Raw genomic sequence first — 18,737 nt, forward strand, 5'->3', positions numbered from 1 at the left:
TCCTATGGAGGGCACACACAGGTTTTGCACTAACCAGTCTGAAAGTTTTCCACTGTTCTAGTCTTGTTTCCTGTTCAAAACCCAAGATTTACTTAACAATCTGCATCAAGCTGTCACAATTTTTTATGCCATCTAGAAAAGCAATGCTTGTGACATTGGTGCTAAACTAATTATCTTTTTCTGTGAAGTTTTCTTAAGGTAGGCTTTTTTTTTCCTTTCCCATTTTGGTTGTTCCCTGCAAATTATGCTTGTTAAGTCACATGGCCAATTCACAGCAGTTTTGAATGACTGAAGCTATAATTATGTTTTGTTATATATGACAATTGTGACTGATATTCACAGTCAGACCTGGTTCCCTGTTGTGTAATGAAACAAACATAGAATAAAAGTCAGCCCCATTCCTAAATTGTCTGCAACGCAATTAAGATGAGACATAAAAAGTAGATGAAACAAACATTAGAAAGGTAGAGACGAGAATGAATAATAGAAATAATTACAAGAAAGTTAATGTATATGTAATATAAATAAGGTTATTCTCTGTTGTACAGTAAGATCTATTTAGATGTTTTATGAACTAGCTATTTAAAGCCAAACAAATCACAGCATTCAAAAATGATCTTATGTGCGACTGAAACCAGAAATGAGTTGAATTTGAGAAGGATTTTTAACGGTGCTATCCTTGCATATGTCTTTGAAAAGATGAATGTGTCTGTTTTTAATTAAAGCAACACTTAATAAAAAGCAACAAAAATGCAGAACACAACTAAATTAAGTCAGTCTATAAATCTACCCTTGGCAGAAATGCCACATTTACACCTAAAGTCTTCAGGTTCAGAATGAGGTACAAACATAATAACTATTAATCTGCATCCATGAATAACTATTAATCTGAATATGAAAGTGTAACTACAGTGTCCTGAGATCACTCCAGCACATGCATAAAAAGGACTGACACCAGCCTGAAGGAAAAAAAGAAGGATGTATCATTTATGGTCAGGTTTTGAAATGTACCTGAGTGCCAGAAATATAAATTTTTTACTTCATTGAGTTGGACACTTAACTTCAATAATCACTTTTGAAAGCTGCATCTTTCTGCCACTTTCGTACCAATACACAAAAGTGTTCTCCTGACAGAGTGTTATCTTAATTCTTCCTCCATTTTAGTTTTAAAGAATGAGAGTTTTTTTTCATGGAGGAACATTTTAAAGTGGGAATCGATTCTTGATTACAGTCTGAATTTTTTGCTCTCTTCCTTCGATCTTATAATTTAATAACCTGAGTTGCTAATAACTTGTGTACTTAAACAACACTCTCCCAGCTGAATATTTGCACCTTTCAAATATTCCTGGCTGTAGACTGAAACTGATATGAAATCTCTGACCAAAATGCAGTGATCTTTATTTTTCCCATGAGGAGCTCCACAGCTTTGTATAACCCACAGCCCAAAGTGCCACCAGCCTTGCTGAATGCTGCATACCCTGGCTGATGTCCCCAGCAGAGTTCTAGATCTCTGCCCAAGACACTCAGAGGGAGAGTTTCCCTTTTGTGTGAGGGATTCCTCTTGTGACTGATGGCTTTGGCAAAGCAGCATGAGGAAAATTCGTTCTGCATGTCAATTGCTCTGACATGGCACAGAGGCAGAGCTGCAAACTGGCCTTCCCTTATCTATCTGATCTGTAATCTTCACAAGGATATTAGCAGTAGAAAATAACAGTACTGTAGAGACAGAAATTACTCAAAGAATAACTTCCTTATATATGAGATTTTTATTCATGAATATGTGCTTCCTTTCTCAGATAAAGGACACTCATTCTTTTCCAAATATTCCAATATTATTTTCCAGATATACAGGCCAGTGATACCGATATTTCATTGCTGTTCACAGTTGGTGCTCTGTAATTCTATGTAATTTTAATTAAAGGAGAATTCTGAGACAGATTCCCCCTGTGTTACCATCAAGCATACAATTAACTGTGTACAATTTCTGCTGGGAACAGTCACACAGTGATTTCAGATTAATAATTTATTATTGCTTCCATATTTGTATCAAAAAAAAAAAAGGCAGCATAGTCTAAGAACAAGCATCTACTAGAAACAGTATATGAATTTGGAAAGATTCTTTCTTCAGTGTAGATTTTAAGCCTGAGAAGCTCATAAACCATCCTATAGACAGTGAAGATAAATAATCTCTCCAGCTTTACACTCTGAAAGTTGTATGTTGGAAAGCCCTCACTAAAAGCACAATCAAGGAGAGCAATACAAGCAATTTCATGCACAACCTTTCATCATCGTTTTGGTCTTGAATAAGTGATTTTTCTAGCACTTCCAATATTGAAGGTCCAATTTCTGATCTTGCCTGTTCTGGCATTTTCTTCAAATCAGAATCAATATCAAAGTAATAGTAGCAGTTGGCTTTTTATAAAGAGAAACATCTGTGCTGCTGTTTTTCAACTAATTCCAAAAGCAGGGTTTTAGTGTAGCTGCCCCCACCTATTCTTACAGTGCTTCAGAAACAATTCCAGCAGTTCTGCAGAGAGCTCCCTTGAAAGCTTCTAAACTAAGATCCTTCCAAATCAAAGGAATAAACAATACATCTGAGGTTTCTTCAAACGCTGAAGGAAGCAATCAGAGGAGTTACTTGAATACTGTCATAATGACAAAAAAAAAAGTGGTTTTGAATCAGAATGTTCAGAACAGTTCATCACTGGGAAATTTTCCTATGCTCTCTTGCTATTGGCTTTTTTTGATTTTGAGTGACTATTATGCCGTATTATGATTTGGGTGGTGGAAGAGACTCAGGCACCCAGTAATTCAGAACAAAATGCAATTTAATCAGATGTAAGAGCTTAAATTTACACCTAAGCTGATTTATTTCCTGTCCAACAGAAAACACCTAACTTTTAAAAACATATCAGTCCGTACTAACTGTTTTGAATTGGTACTCAGGAACAATTCTCCTCAAGAGGAGTAACACTGTTCAAATATTCAGAATTTTATTCTGAGTAGATGCATCTGTTTGCAAATAGGACTGTTTGGGGGTGGAGGGATACCTAAATCCAAACTCAAAACACAGTGACAATATCTAATTTTTTTGTCAGAGAGAATGGCAGAGTTTCTAACATTTTAAAACTGTTCCCTGCCTTTGATGTCACTTTTGATAGTCTTGCAATTTTTTATTTTTTTTTTAATACAGGGTGGGGATTTTTCAGTACCGTTTCAGGCAGTTATTTTTTCAAATATTCAGACCTTTTAATGATTTAGGAAACCAAGAAGTATCTATGCACCTTAAACTTCAGGCTATGCTGAAGTTATCAATAATCTCAATTCAAGGACGAAGCGCTAAACAACTTTCAAGTACTTTTTGAACTCAAACTGCAGACCCATCCAAAGACAGCTGTTTTTACACCCCTTTTACAAATTAGTGGACAGGAAGAAATCAACTCTTTTATGTAAGAGCAGAAATCGTGTTTATCCTAATATGTTGTATTTCCTTTAGCTAAGAGAACAGCAAGTTGCACTGAGCTTTCAGAAGTGTTCAGCCAAAATGAGCTCACTCTTATGTTAGTAGACATTTCATAGAAGACACCCAATTCAGCAGGGTCAGAATCAGGGCAATGCCTCACTGCATTTGAGCAAATGTGTTACCATTTTCAGTTCCTTTCTGCTTTTCAGAGTGTTTCAAAAATAGGAATTTTAGTTAACGAGCAAGCCACAAACAAGCACTTGTGCCCACCTGCCCATTTCCTTATGTAAAAGATGTTGCTTGAGAAACACTTCAAGAAAAAATAACCTCACTAAGAAAATTAAAAAAAAAATTAAAATATTGCATGTATCTTCTTTGGTGCTTTCTTGAGATAAAATGTGTCTTAATATTTTTTCCAGACATTCGGGACAGTGGGGGACCTAAGCCTGTGATGGTGTATATTCACGGAGGGTCCTACATGGAAGGCACTGGAAATTTATATGATGGCAGTGTTCTAGCAAGTTATGGGAATGTGATAGTCATCACAGTCAACTATCGCCTTGGGGTACTTGGTAAGAAGCTTTCAGCTTTCCACTAATCCCTGCTATCTGCAATGCAATTCATATTATATGTGAGAATGTACTTTAAAAAAGGCAGAAGAGAGACGAGAAGTATTTTTAAATTTTCTTTGTCAAATATAAGGTTTGTATGCTGGGGATGAGATATAAAGACATTGCAGGTATTTTCTGGAAGAGCCTGCTGTCATGCTGCATGAAACAGGTATTCCCATTGCTGGGCTGTCCAGGCTGAAGAGTTTCTCTCTTTTTAATTTTCCTTTTTTTTTTGTTTGTTTGTTTTGTTTTGTTTTGTTTCTGTGAATAAAACTGATGCTTTAATTCATAGACGGGTAAATTAATTTTTTAAAATCTTTTAAGCCATAGAGGGTAGGGTTTTCTATTGGAATGAAAGAGACTAACTTTTAATTACCATGATTTTTTCATGCTTTGAAAAAATGAAGAATGTTATGAAAACATCTTTTTGCCTGTTTTGAACTTCATTGTGGTTTTGAGGAGTGGTATGGGTGTCATTCAAGTACATCCAGTATTTCTTTCCAGATAATGAATTAGAGAATGAAAGAGTTACTTTTATTGTTTCAAATACATTCCATAGAATGTAGTCATGCTGTTGGTGTGTGGTCTTCCCCTGGTACCTTGTATTTATGGAAAAAAAATTACTCTGCTATTTTCTCAGAATAGTCACATACAAGTCCATCAGCTCTTGAGACAATATGATTGGTAGGGGATTCCTCTGCATACTCTACCAAACTATTGCATGCTAAGACTCCTGACAGCAGGGTTTGGGTCCTGGGATATAATGGAGATCAGAACAGTAAATTCAGACTACTTCCATAGGTGTGAGGGTATTCCCTGTAACATCTGTAACAGCAGAAACTTTATTCTGAAGACCAGTCAATTTTATTTTCAAGTGTCTGCTACTCTGCTTTACTTTTGGGTTGTTGGTTTTTGTCATTGCCCTGTTCTTGGTGTTTTGAATTTGGTTAACTCAGTCCCCAAGTGCATTGGCTCTGCTTTGCTCATCTGGGTAATTTTCTTCCAACAGTTTAATTGTTGTTAAAAATTTGACATCCTCATTTCAGGAGGATGGAATGGATTTTAACTGTAGATTTTGAATTTAGTCTGCTGTGATTGTGTTTTACAAGGGACTGAATGATTTCCAGAGAGATCATAACTATTATTGTCTGGATTTATTTCCTTGGTACTGGAGGTTTCATTTGTGATGTAACACTTTTAGTAAGTTTTGGTATTTTGTATGGTTTTCTTCCTCCTGTTTTCTAATTATGTGATGACTTAAAGTCCTGGACACGTATTAGTACAGAAGTTAATAATCTGATACCTTTGCCTCTGATCAACATTTCAGTTTTGCACCAGTGCCTGTCTTTGATGTCTCAAACAATATTTCTCTGTGTTATATGCCAGTATAAAAGAAAGTATCTATTATCTGAAAGGGTTGTTTATTTTTGTATATTATTTAGTCTGATTCCTAAGTCATTAGTAATTGCAGTGTTTAAAAGGGGTAGTTTCTTGAAAGATGAAAATTAATATACCTTTGTTGATGATAATGGTTTTTGCACTTGTAAATTAACGCTGATCACTGAGGTAACCCACAGTTAACATCTCATCAGCTTAGGAGGATTTCATTTTTGTTCATTGTGATTCTTTGGGTTTCATGGTCTTTACTGAGCCTCAAGGGTCAAAGAGCTGATTTTATTTTAAGTGGGACCTATTACAGTAAAACCTCTGAAATTCACAGCAGAATCCAGTGATTGGTATGAATACTTGATAGGATGTTCTGCAAACCCCACAAAAAGTGTGCAGGGTTTTCTCAGCAAAACCAATGCTGTTTATGTAGAAGTCATACACATCTACTGTATTTGCTGCAATGCCTGTCATGTATTACATAAAAAATGATGATGTATGATTAAATAGGTAGTGGAGAAACAGAGCAACAATCAGAAAAGAAAGTCTGAGCAGTTTAAATTTTTCCTGCTTTTCCTTGTTTTCTAATCTACAGATACCATCAGAGTAGGACTGTGCAGAATCATAGTAGATATCAGCTTTTAACTTTTTCATATTTTGAAACTCCTGTTCCTCCTTGTTCCAGCAGAATGTTTCCCTTTGCAGTCACATTAAGGTATGGATTTACAAAAGCATAGGGAAAAAATTCTCAGCTTCCCTTTCCTGATCCTATCCCACAAGGAGAGTCCAGCTCCACTGACTGGTGCCGGTGGGATACCTGGATATTCCTTCATCACTGTGTGAAATACCTGGCTTTACAGGCAGAAGGAAAATTTAAGAAATTATTAATCACATGAGAAGACGTGGGGATGAAATAAGGTCTGTTCTCTCCCTTTCATATGACCTTTATTGATCTGGTTTCTTGTATCAGAATTTTGTGGATAGGTATTCTTATACAGGTGATCTCTGTGAGTCATCTGCCATCATTTCACCAAGATGTTGACTTTTCTTAAACAAATAAACTGATAAATCATTATCATTCAATAAATGTTTAGAGCTGAAATAGTAACATCTTCTTCCAGACCAATTGTGATGGGACTGGGGATGTGTTTTGATATTAGGTTCCTCACAGTACTTCTATTAAGTCCACAGCAGACAGCTTTTGGTGCAGTTCAGATTAATTTCCTGTTTATTCTGAAAGATCCCTTGTTTTATGGACTAATCTCCTTGAGGAGCTGCGTTTTTTGGAGATGTAAAGATTTACTTTTAAATAAGTTAGAAAATGCTTAAAAGTGAAATCCATTTGGTGAAGAGAAAACAAAAAATTAAAGAATTATGGAGCAAGTGCCTCTAAAATAAAAATAAAAACAAAAGCCAAACATTAACCAAACAATCCAACAAAAACCCAAAGCCCTGGCGAGTCCCCTGGCCCAATTTTGTCTTTGAAACAAGTCTGAGGATGAAAGTCTGTTAGAAACTGTCCTTAGATAAAGCTGATGGAAAAGAGAACTGCTTGTCCTGGGAAATTAGGGACTACTGAATAAGAAGCCATTGGAAACACACTATGTCTTCTTTAGATTCTTTCTGAATGCAAGTCTTGTGCAAGCAATTTCACCAAGAAGGAACACTGCAGAAGCAGTCTAACAGCCTTGAAGGACAGTGCAGATATATCTTTATGGCTTCTTTTTGGGAAAGGACACATATGAAAACAAATTTGGTTTTTAAACTCAGCTGATAGGAGATATCAAATGTTGACTCAATATATATCCACCTGGTAAAAAGCAGGAGTGTTTTATTTAATTTTCATTAAGAAGATGGAAAAGATTTATAAAGGAGTCTATTCAACATCCAGAAAAGATCATGATGGACAGATTTAATACTGCCAGTGCTGTTTTCTGTGTTTTTTCTTATGAAAGGTTTATTTACAGAAGGAGAATGCTTTGGGTCACCACTGGCTACTACTGCTTTCAATTTCAATAGTGGAGAGAAAGGAGAGAGCTGGTTTATGCTAACTGGGAATTTGTTTCTTCATTTTATTAATTTATACTCTTTGTTCTTGGTTATCTTTAAGCCACAGGACTTTAATAGAACTTTAATAGAAAAAAGGAATTTGTATTGAAGCTCACAAACTGAACAGGGGAAAGAATAATGGCTTAGAGAAATCTCAAGTTTGAGCACTGCTTTAAATTTTGGTTATCTTTAAGCCACAGGACTTTAATAGAACTTTAATAGAAAAAAAAGAATTTGTACTGAAGCTCACAAACTGAACAGGGGGAAGGAATAATGGCTTAGAGAAATCTCTAGTTTGAGCACTGCTTTAAATGTCTCATTTTTTCCTCTTTAAGAAGCAGTGGTTGCCCCTACAGAAACAGTAAATTGTCATTCCAAGGATCTGGATCAAAGGTAATAAATAAAAAGGAAAAATGGTCTGTATTTTGTATTTTCTGCTAGGCATTCACAATGTCTGCCTTGGGAAGGCAAACACCCTAAACTTTTAGACCAAAATTCATGTTCAAATGGTAGCACACCCATGAGTCATATTGTCCTCATTATACATTCTTTAATTATATGAAATTTTCCCTGTTGAGGGGGGGGTATAGGAACCATTACTGTCATTTAGCCTTGCATTAATACTGTCACCCTCTAGTTTGAGAGTATTGTCTGGGATTACTGAATAGAAAACACTTATCCAGGTGTTCCACCACTTCCATTTTTTTTTTTTTTCCAGTTGGTACTTTTAATGATGCAAGTAAAGTCACTGCAGCAGACTGAAAGCTCTGATAGCATTACTCAGTACATTATTTCCCAAATAACTGCACTGAAATCACTGGGGCTCCTCAGTGCAGGGCATCCCCTTGTGACAGAGCCTGGCTGCCCATAATTTGAAGTGATGTGATGAACGAGTGCACTGGAAAGGTATTTGCTCCTCCTGCACAGAACTGCTTCTGAGAAGAGCTGTTCTTAGAATTCTGTTGTGTTTTCCAGCCCAAAATTCTATTTTTTAGTAGTGTGTTGTGTGAGCCAGCTGTGCTGGGCAGCAGCATTCAGGCCAAATAAAACACACATTAGTGACGGAAAACAGAACAAAGAGAAAAACACTGCCACAAAAGCCCTTTCTTAACTTTTGTAGCGACTGTTGGAGCTTTATGGATAAATTAGTGACAGAGGATGAGTCTTATTCTGCCATAAAAAGTTTTGTTGCTACATGTCTGAATACATGAGGAAAATACCTCAGGTCTGAACACCCATTTGCTGCTGTGCAGCTGCAACCTGTTATTGGCCAAAGAGGTGCATGAAATACAAGGACACAGCCCTGCAGTAAGTGCTGGGCAACCTCTGCCAAGCCCAGAATTTCTGCCCTCATCCATCCTGCTCTCAGCAAAGAGCTGCACATTCCCAACAGGCCAGAAAAATAAGGCACAACCTTTCCTTTATGAGCAAGTTTATGTGCAGCAGTACTATGGCAATTCCAGGATGCAGCCTGGTGAACCTTTCATGAAGAATTATCAGCTGACCATTTGCAGGTCACAGAGATGAGAATATATGATAATGAAAGCTACTTCAGTGCAACTTGGAAATACCTGCTTATTTCAGGAGTCTAATCCATTGGGATTGACTGGAAGGTACTGTCTTGTTTTGTTTTAAAATTTTTATCTTCTTAAATAGAATAACATACCATCATTTTTCCCCATTGTTTTCAAACTAGATCTGCTTTTTTCACTGTTACTCTGATTTTTCAAATTTATTAATTTGATTTACCCTAATTTTGGTAATGATTTATTTTGTATTGTCTCCATCACATAGTTTGGATGGGGTTTTTTTACTGCCTTGCTCTTTATTTTGACAGCATGGTAACACTACTGAAAATATTAAAAAGAGGATTAAAATTATGATTCAAAATAATGTTCAACATTTAGATATAACACTTTCAAAAGTTTCTTCAGATGAGATTAAAAAGCTTTGATCAACTTTATAAAGATATTGTGATGAACTAGTGTTTTGTTTCACTTAAATTTTTTTTCCAAATATAGCCTATTATGTTCTTTTTCTGCAACCTGGAGAGTTGTCTCTCCTGAAAAGAAGCCTTTTCACTTCAGTAAAAGTAAGCATCTCATGGCATAGTGGCTATTCAGTGAAAGTAACAGTGCAATAAGAAGGTTTATGTTAGTTAGATATCAAAAGAGATAAAAAATATACAATGACTCTTTCCCCTACATTGCTTAGACTGTGGGGTTTTCTTTTATAGTTCACAATTTAATATCCAGTAAAAGTGGGAAAATGTTTGATCATTGGCTTTGGTGACAAGCACATCCATTATCTTTTTATGAAACCTTAAAGGTACTGTCAGGAGATGGCATTTTATTCCAGCTTTGCTGCACCTCTAAAGGGTCTCTGATGAGCCTCTTCTCTATTATCCATTTCCTAAGATGTTGGAGTAAAAGTGATAGATGAGCAGAAGATTATATATTATTGCCTAATTAAAAGTACATTACATTGAAAGTAAAGATGGAAAATTAATAGCAAAACACATCAAAATGTGCAGTCAAAAATCATTCAAGTTTTCTGAAGTGCAAGTACATGCAGGGAATGTTAATCTACAAATAATTTTAGGGATCCCTGGCAGTTTCATAACAGTTTCCCTTTCGATATAAATGAAAATTTTAATATTTTAGGGTTGCACAGTAGAGAAGGTGTCCAGAAGGCCTGATCTGATCCCACCTTAGCCTGGGGCATCACAGAGTCCTGGTATGAAGCCCTCCAAATGAATTTGATTCTAGATAAAGAGAAGGAGTTAAGATAGAGATCGTACTGCAGTTATCTATTCCCCCTGGTGCTGTACTTCACAGGAGCTGATTTACAAATCCTTAGAATTCTAAAAATGTATTAGACAATTCTTATTTAATATAGCAGGTAACCTCAGGGCAGCCCAGTTTGCAGGAGGCCCAAGCACGGCTCATCTAGATTTGCAGTGTCCTAATTTCGCAGGCCCATTAATAGAATTAGCATTCAAATCTCAGACCTGCTGTCATTAATGACTTTTTAGTGGGGTTTTTTTGGTGAGTTAGTGCCAGCCAAAGGGAGGTGGGGTATGCAGTGGGGCAGAGAAAGGGAGATTTCCACACTTGGGTCTGTACCACCAAAATGACAAAATGGATGTGAGGTAAACAATGGGTTACTGACTAGAGATCTTTAAAGGGTCAACTGCAAAGCACAGCAGGCAAGATATTTATGAAAAGGAAACCCTGAATAAATAGTGCACTCTTGAAATGAACTATTTCTTTTCTAGTTGTGCTTTTTCTAGCACAGCCAATTGACATTATCCACCTGCTTGGATAGGTACATACACACACACCAGTTTCTCTGTTTTTTAGGGCACAAAGACATAATTTTATTTGCCATTGAATAGGTTTCTATCTTGGTACAGGTACATTTTAAATAACATGTTTATTCTGATGTTCAAGACATCTTTTTTGGTAAACAGAAAAATAACAAATAACAAACTTTAAAACTATTCATTTTGGCATAAGAACAGTTTGTGTCATTTCTGTCAAGAAAAATTATTTTTTGGTAAGATAAACTTCCTTCATCAATATTTAATCATATAATAAAAGTATCCCAGTTTTTCTAAATAGCAGATTTATCTTTGAGAGCAGAATAAACTTCAGCATGATAATATTTGCAAAATAGGAAGGAAAAAACACTCACTAAAGACAAGTTATAAATACCTTACAGCCTCAGAAAAAAATAGTCAAAATCTTTGACCCTATTATCCTACATGATGCTATTTGTAATTTTTATCATCTAGCTGTATGTAACTACCTTCACTTTGCTCCAAGTAATATCTGACCAAATTACTTTTGCACCATCACTGATCCCCATGCAAAACCTTAAATCTACTGTATTCTTAATGTTTGAGCTGTGAAGCAGTACCTGTATTTTTCACTATACAGTATCCTAAGCCTTTGGTTTTCTTGTGATGGGATGGGAGACTTCTTGGGGAGTCACATTGGGCCCCATCCTTAGAAGCAAACAGAATTTAGGCTGCTCTGCCTTTGCCAGGATGCCAAACTTCCCAGGAAAGGATCTGTCTGACTGTAAGCCAAGAGGTGGGGATAAATTGGGATTTTTATGCAATTTGTATCTCACTGCACAGCATACCCAAACAGAAGTAATCCTCTGAGTTCCCAATATTCTGTTTTTCAACCCAAGCAGGAAGACATTAAGAAATACTCTGCAGCTCAGCAGCCAAGTCAGGTCTGTGCCCAGCCTTGGTGGGTCGAGAACTCTGCACTCCTGAGTTTTATGCAGCTGTAATTCATGCTCAGAAAAAAAAGTGAATGAAAATACTTTCAACATTTATGGTAGAAGTAGCAAGACAAGTAGGTAGAATATTTCTGAATTCCCAGTTGACAGCATTTAATTACATATATTAAAATAGTTTTCTGAAGCTTAAATTAAGCACTTCTGTATACTGTGGGGCTTTGGAAGCAAAAGATAACTTGACAGGGATTTCCATTGCAAATATTGCTCTCATTTTTCACACATTTCAGTTGCATAAAATTCCTCACTTTATGGGTTTTTTCGTGTGCAAATTAGTTTACATATATGGGTACTAGATCAAATATTATTCTGATACTTCCTTGATGTAGTACCTCATGATATTTTTGAGTCAGTTGAACAAGATCTGTATTTTAAGGTTGTAGCAGCACTTTTTAATGGTTATAAAGAGTAATGTGAACAATAGATCTAGAGGTACAAAACTCTCTTGGCAGCAGTACTGGCAAGAGAGAGAGTCCTAAATTTTTTCTTCTATTTAATCTGTGATCCATGTGTAAATGCCTGACTCAGCCAACACAGAAAATACTACAGTAAAAATGTTGCAATTTGCATTACCTTCTAATGGAGAATATATAGAAGACTGTTGTTTGATACACTGATTTCTTATTTCCCAGGATGTACTGGCAAATAAATATTATTTTGGCAAAAACTGCATTTGCATACATCATTGCATGAAAAACTGCTGCATGAAGGTCTCTGAAAGGCCAGAGGAAATGTTGTATATTGGTGGATATCCCTTGTTAAGCAAAGTATGAAAATTGCCTTCCAGCAAATATAAATACTAGATACTAATGCATTTGTAAAAGTATTTTGAATATATCTTGTGTTGTATATGTTGCAAGCTAAAAATATTTTTGAGAAAAGAAAGATCACTTACACATTTTAATTAAGAATTTGAAATATATCCTCATGTTTCAGGGGGTTTATTGCTTGAGAAATAAATCTTACTGGCATTTTTTGTTGTTCTGCAGTAATTTCTCACTATTTTTTCAAGATCCTAATGAAATAGAATGAAAGAGAGTTGAGCAACCATTGTATGGGAGACTCACTATGCACTCAAGAATTCTACTGATTTTAAAAATAATTTTTGCTGTATTTTTTGTCAGATCTTGGATTTTTTTTTTTTAATGAAATATCCCTTAGTCATTATAATTTAAAGATCACTTACACATTTTAATTAAGAATTTGAAATATATCCTCATGTTTCAGGGGGTTTATTGCTTGAGAAATAAATCTTACTGGCATTTTTTGTTATCACTTACACATTTTAATTAAGAATTTGAAATATATCCTCCATGTTTCAGGGGGTTTATTGCATGAGAAATAAATCTTACTGCATTTTTCGTTCTGCAGTAATTTCTCACTATTTTTTCAAGATCCTAATGAAATAGAATGAAAGAGAGTTGAGCAACCATTGTATGGGAGACTCACTATGCACTCAAGAATTCTACTGATTTTAAAAATAATTTTTGCTGTATTTTTTGTCAGATCTTGGATTTTTTTTTTTTAATGAAATATCCCTTAGTCATTATAATTTGTTCATTTCCTCAAGGCTTTCCACCAGGACTTGGGTTGAGAGATCTTAAATTGCCATAGGTATGCTGACAAATTTCTTTACTGTTTATTTTCCTACTGAAGAATGAATTGTTCACTACAGAAGCACAAAATATTAAAAGAAAGGAGGCAGAGCACTATATAGCACCAAATAATTTCAAAAAGATTAGGCAAACATATCCCCAAGCTGTTTTGTTTACTTAGGTTTCAACATCCCTTGAGTTTGGTAGGCACTTATTTATGACGTCTCACTGCTTCCAACAGGAAACACATAGGGAAATTAATTTCTTCCCAAAATGTTCGTTCCCATCTCTACTTGTTGGTGTAGTTTATCACACATTAATTTCTTTGCTTCTGTGACTGAAATTTTCCTTTCAGCTCCAGGAAAATGCTGTGCCTCCCCTGGAGATGGGTTTGCGTTTCATCTGCGAGGCTTCACTGAAGCAGTGACACCACGGGGTGTCCTTCACTGGGCCCCCTGTGTGCTGTGGGGCCAAAGGCCATGTGCTTTCAGCTACCCATGAACCATATTAATGACCCTGTAAAATGCACTCCTGAGCACCCTGGGGATGTTATAATTACTCACTTCATTATTACGTGCCTCTTGAAAAATGTTCCCTAAATATTTTCCTTTTGCCATTATATAGTTCTTAACAAGGATGGCTAAATTATGGTGGACTGAAAGGGAAATGTTCACATTAAGAGGAGTATTAACTTTCTTTCCACCATTTTTTTTTCTGATAATTTACCTTTCCTATGGGGAAAGACTGAAAGAATTGGGTTTGCTCAGCCTTCAACTCTGAAGCCTTCAGAGTGACCTAATTGTGGCCTCCCACCACCTGAATGAGCTGCAAAAATGGAGAGGGAGTTTTCACAAGGGCCTGGAATAAGAGAACAAGGGGGAATGGCCTCAAACTGAGAGTAGGTTTATATCAGACATCAGAAAAAAAATTCCTCCCCTGTGAGGGTGGTGAGGCCCTGGCACAGGCTCCCAGAGAAACTGTGGGTGCCCCTGGACCCCTGGGAGTGTCCATGGACAGGTTGGATGGTGCTTGGAGCAACCTGGGATAGTGGAAGGTGTTCCTGCCCATGGCAGGGGATTGAACTAAATTATATTTAAGACTCGTTCCAATGCAAACCATTCTATGATTTTATTACTTAAAATTTTCTCCTTTGATACTTCATGGGCTTGCACAGCCTGCGTGTTCAAAGCTTAAAGCCCCTTTCATCGTTGAGTTTTTCCTGTCATTGTAACTGGTAGCTGTTTGGATGCACATTGTTTGGATTTTGATTATCATTAGGTTCTTGAATTGCTATTAAAGATAACTTAAAATGGAAAGGTACTCCTCATTTCATTTATTTTCTTTCTGATAACAAAGGAATCACTTGACAACTACCTTGCTAGCACAGAGCTTTTCTAATGTGGGTTCCCTCTAGCTAAGGACATGCTTTAAAAATGCTATTGAAAAATACAAGATATTACCTGCATTTTCCAGCAACAACAAAATTGAACATCTGTGGAAGTGCCTGAATTTCATCTTTACAGTTTTTCTAGGTAGATGCTGTAGAAGTAGTGATCACAATTTCAATTTAAAGTTCCATTCTTAAATTACTTTAAAACAATGCACATATTTCTTTTCCTTTCCCCCTCATAAGTGCATAATGTTACTTTTTTATCCTTTGAAAGTTCTATATAGTTTTTGGCTGGTTTCTTTTATAAATATTTCATAAGTAGTGTTTTGATCTCTGGTTCAAATTCAGTCATGGCAGCGGATGTTCTTGTTGATAGGTTTCTTTTGAAAGTGCTGTGTACAAACAAATTTACAAACAGGAGTGTATTCAGTAGGTGTTGTGGAACTGATAATATTGAAAAAGTATGATGAAGAATAAATTCTCATTTTTAACCTTTTTTTTCCTTTTCTTGAGATGTGCAAATTATGAACAAAAAAATATCATTGCTTGGCTGTAGTGTATCAAAGACACAGCTGAAGTTTAGAAAAAAAATATGGATCATCTTAAAGACATTGAAAAAGCCCTTCTCTTGCAGACAATGTTGCCTTGCAACCAGATCCAGCTCCAGGCTATCACAGAGCTGGTCCTCTTGCAAGGTGGAGGTGAGCAGCTGTCATTAGGAACCATCAGCTTTGCTAGAACCTGATCTATTCTTACCAGGACCAAGCACAAACAGGAAATATTATGTTTGTACAGACAAGGTTTTGCATCTGTAGAAGAACTGCCTGGTGCAGTGTCTCTGAAGGAGGTGCAGGTTTTGATTCTGCTGCCTGGAGCACCAAGGAAATCTGGCTCCACGTTTCTCTCTCTTACTCCCATTCCCGTAAGCACCTCAGTGGCTCATCACTGCTGAAGTCTGCAGTGTTCCAGAAAGGCTCTGAAAAATTCTGGATATTGCATTCAGGTGTGTGAGCCTTGCTCTGCTTTTCTGTGGTTCCCTTACAGCACTCCAACAAAACAATTTTGAAAAATGAGCCGGAGAGGGTTTATTTCCCATTAATGACTGAATGCTGGCATTTGGATGATGGAAGTAGATATGTTCCTTTGTGTGACTGTACAGATGAGAGCTTTTGTCATGAGATTGTGCTTTTCATTTACATGAGCTCTTCATTTTCTGCTGCTTAAACTTTTTAGTCCTTTAAAAGCTTTTCCCATCACATTCTCTGCAGTTTCTCAGTGTTTTGTCCCAGGAGATCTCTATGATTTAGGTAAAGACAATCAATCTCACTGAAAGAAACAGAATTACTTGTGGTGATCAATGTGTGCCAACAGTTAGTTGTTAAAATCATCCTGCAAAGTTGCAGAACCCAGCAGAAACATATTCAGAACCTGCTTCTTAACTTCTCTCTGCCAAGCCAGCAAGATGCAAAAAGCCAAAGGAAATTAAAACAAGCAGGTGAAGGGGTGTGGCTTTCACTGGCTTCAGTGTGAGTTTATAGAGAATGAGGAAGATTTAAACAAACAAACTCAGACCCTTGGTGCCATCCAGCAAAAGGACAAGTGGCAGTGGGCACCACATATAGAGGAAAGTCCAAAAATAAAAACCTTGTTTATTCTGAGGGTGGTCAGATGCTGAATCAGGTAGGCCAGAGAGGCTGGGGAATCTCCAGTGCATGGAGATACTCAAACCCTGAGTAACCTGGTTGACTGACCCTGGTCCAGCAGAGGAGGAGGTGAACTGAAGTCCCCACAGGTCCCAGCTACCCTGAGGCTGTGATTCTGCGATGCTAAGGCAGAGCAGTGGGTCCCGAGTACTGTGAGGGAGCAGATTAATCATTCCCTAGACATCTACCTGGTCTTTTAACACCTGATTATCTTTTATATTTCTTTATCTTTTTCTTTTTTTTTTTTTTTTAACACTGAATATCTTATTAAACCTTCTCTCTGCATAGTCTGGACTTGCCTGAAATGAATTATCCCATTATAATTGTCTTAGGCAAAAAAAAAAAAAAAAAACCCAAACTTTTCTGCAAAGCAATAACCACACTACTACCTATTTTTGATGTATCATCTACTCACATGAGCTAAGGTTTCAGCCTGTGGCTCATGGGCACAGGAGGGATTATTTATTCCACCATCCCAATGGAGAAAACTGGCTCTGTTTTGACAGCCTGGCAGTGAGAGATAATGATCCTGAAAACTTAACCAGGCTTGTGCCCAGAGCAGAGGTGCAGAAACTTTTTCACACCTAAGCCTTCCCAGGCCTTTTGGTAAACCCTGCCCTTACTGCAGCATTTCCCTGGACTTGAGCAGGGGGGTGGAGGTGAGTAGGAATCAAATGGTCACAGGCTAGATCATGCCCAGTCTTATGTTGTAGGTTTCTCTGCTGGAATTTGGGTTTTCGGGAATGGAGCTTCTGATTTTAAGGAATCCTAAAGATTGCTTGGAAGTTATAAGAGAATGGAAGGCTACATTTTCTCTCCCTTCTTTGTCTTTTTTTCCTTTTAGGAAAGGATCCAGTGTAATCTGGATGTCAGCTTGGTTTACTTTGGTGCCTTTTATTTAGGTTCAGCACCCAACCACCTGCATCCTGGGTTTTTCTTTGTTTTTGTCACGCCAGAGTGTTTCTTCTGTGCTGTCACTTGTCTCACTGTTCCTTTTCCAGACAATTTGGCAATTCCTGAGGATGCATTTTTTCACATCTCTTGATGCATATTGAAAAATCACATTTTGATAAAGACCAATTTCTTAAGTAAAATTTGCCTGGGCTATGGATGAATACATCGCTTAGGGTACATTAGTGAAATTCTAAAACCTTACTTTTTGGAAGCTGATCATACACTAAAAGCAGCAAAAAGGAAAAAAAAATTATATTGCCAATTACAGCTAATAGCTTGCTGCAATTGACATGAATGAAGCAGGTTGAAGGTACTTTTAAAAGCAGCTTCTCAGTAAATCCAAGTAGTGAAATGTTTTGGAATTAAGCAGTTGCAAAAATGAGGTTAAATATCCTGTGCTTAACAACTTGCAGAACCCAGAAATCTGTTTTAGAGACATCTTTGAGGATTTCTCTGTAAGAATGCAACTGATAAATGGGTTTGTTTTCCCTTGAGAGTGTTCACATATATCTGATATTATTTGCTGCATCTCCTTAAAAAAATCCTCCCCTCCAAAATTTTAGTTTTAAAAGACTACAAAAAAATATAACCCAAGGCTAGTGACAAACCTTATTATTTCATTAAGTCTTTTCAATATTATTGACTCTTTAGACAGCAGTGTTTCTAAGGTGAATCAAACAAGTTGAAGAACTTTTTCTGAAAGCTGAAAATGTATTTTGTATATTAAGTCATTCATTTTTTAGAAGGAATATTATAGGAGTTTTAAAGATGGAAGAGTTTTAAGAAGAGCAAAGAGCTTGTTATACTATGATAAGTAAAGAAGTAAAGATGAGTCACTGAAACAGGGCTTTCTGAACATTTTTTATATTTATATTTCTCAGCACTGTGTAAAGCACAGATGAAAGGTTAAGAGAGTAATAAACAAAGCTGAAATGTGATTTGGATGGGTAAGCTGCCCTTTGATCTACAGACTATAAAACACTGCTACCTGGGTCAGAACTAACACCCAGCAGGACAAACAATCACTTGTTTGCTGTGCTATAAAATTCACAATTCCTTTTTCTATGCCATGCTAGCAAACATTGGCACTAAAGGATGGAAAGAGAGAATGTAGGAGTTTTAGCAATTTGTGTGATTTAAAGCAACTTTAAACATGTGCTAAAGTTTTCTTTAAAGTTCTCTGATCTTTAACAAATAGCACTATAGGAATGGATTTGCACCAAATATTGAGCAACTTTAAAGATCCTAAAAATACTAAAAATATATGAAATTGTT

The 18,737-nt window shown here is 36.5% G+C and overlaps 1 protein-coding gene across 2 annotated transcripts in view; it reads left to right on the forward strand.

Moving 5' to 3' along the window:
- The window catches only part of NLGN1 (neuroligin 1), a 305,959-nt gene that overhangs the window by 114,041 nt on the left and 173,181 nt on the right, over positions 1–18,737 (forward strand). For both annotated transcript variants that reach the window (XM_041467801.1, XM_041467802.1), the window contains one exon: positions 3,883–4,035. In XM_041467801.1, coding sequence (XP_041323735.1) covers positions 3,883–4,035 — 153 coding nt within the window. The remainder of the gene's footprint in view (positions 1–3,882; positions 4,036–18,737) is intronic.

The sequence above is a fragment of the Pyrgilauda ruficollis genome, unplaced genomic scaffold (assembly GCF_017590135.1).
Source record: "Pyrgilauda ruficollis isolate IOZ18807 unplaced genomic scaffold, ASM1759013v1 scaffold21, whole genome shotgun sequence".
Lineage (NCBI taxonomy): Eukaryota > Metazoa > Chordata > Aves > Passeriformes > Passeridae > Pyrgilauda > Pyrgilauda ruficollis.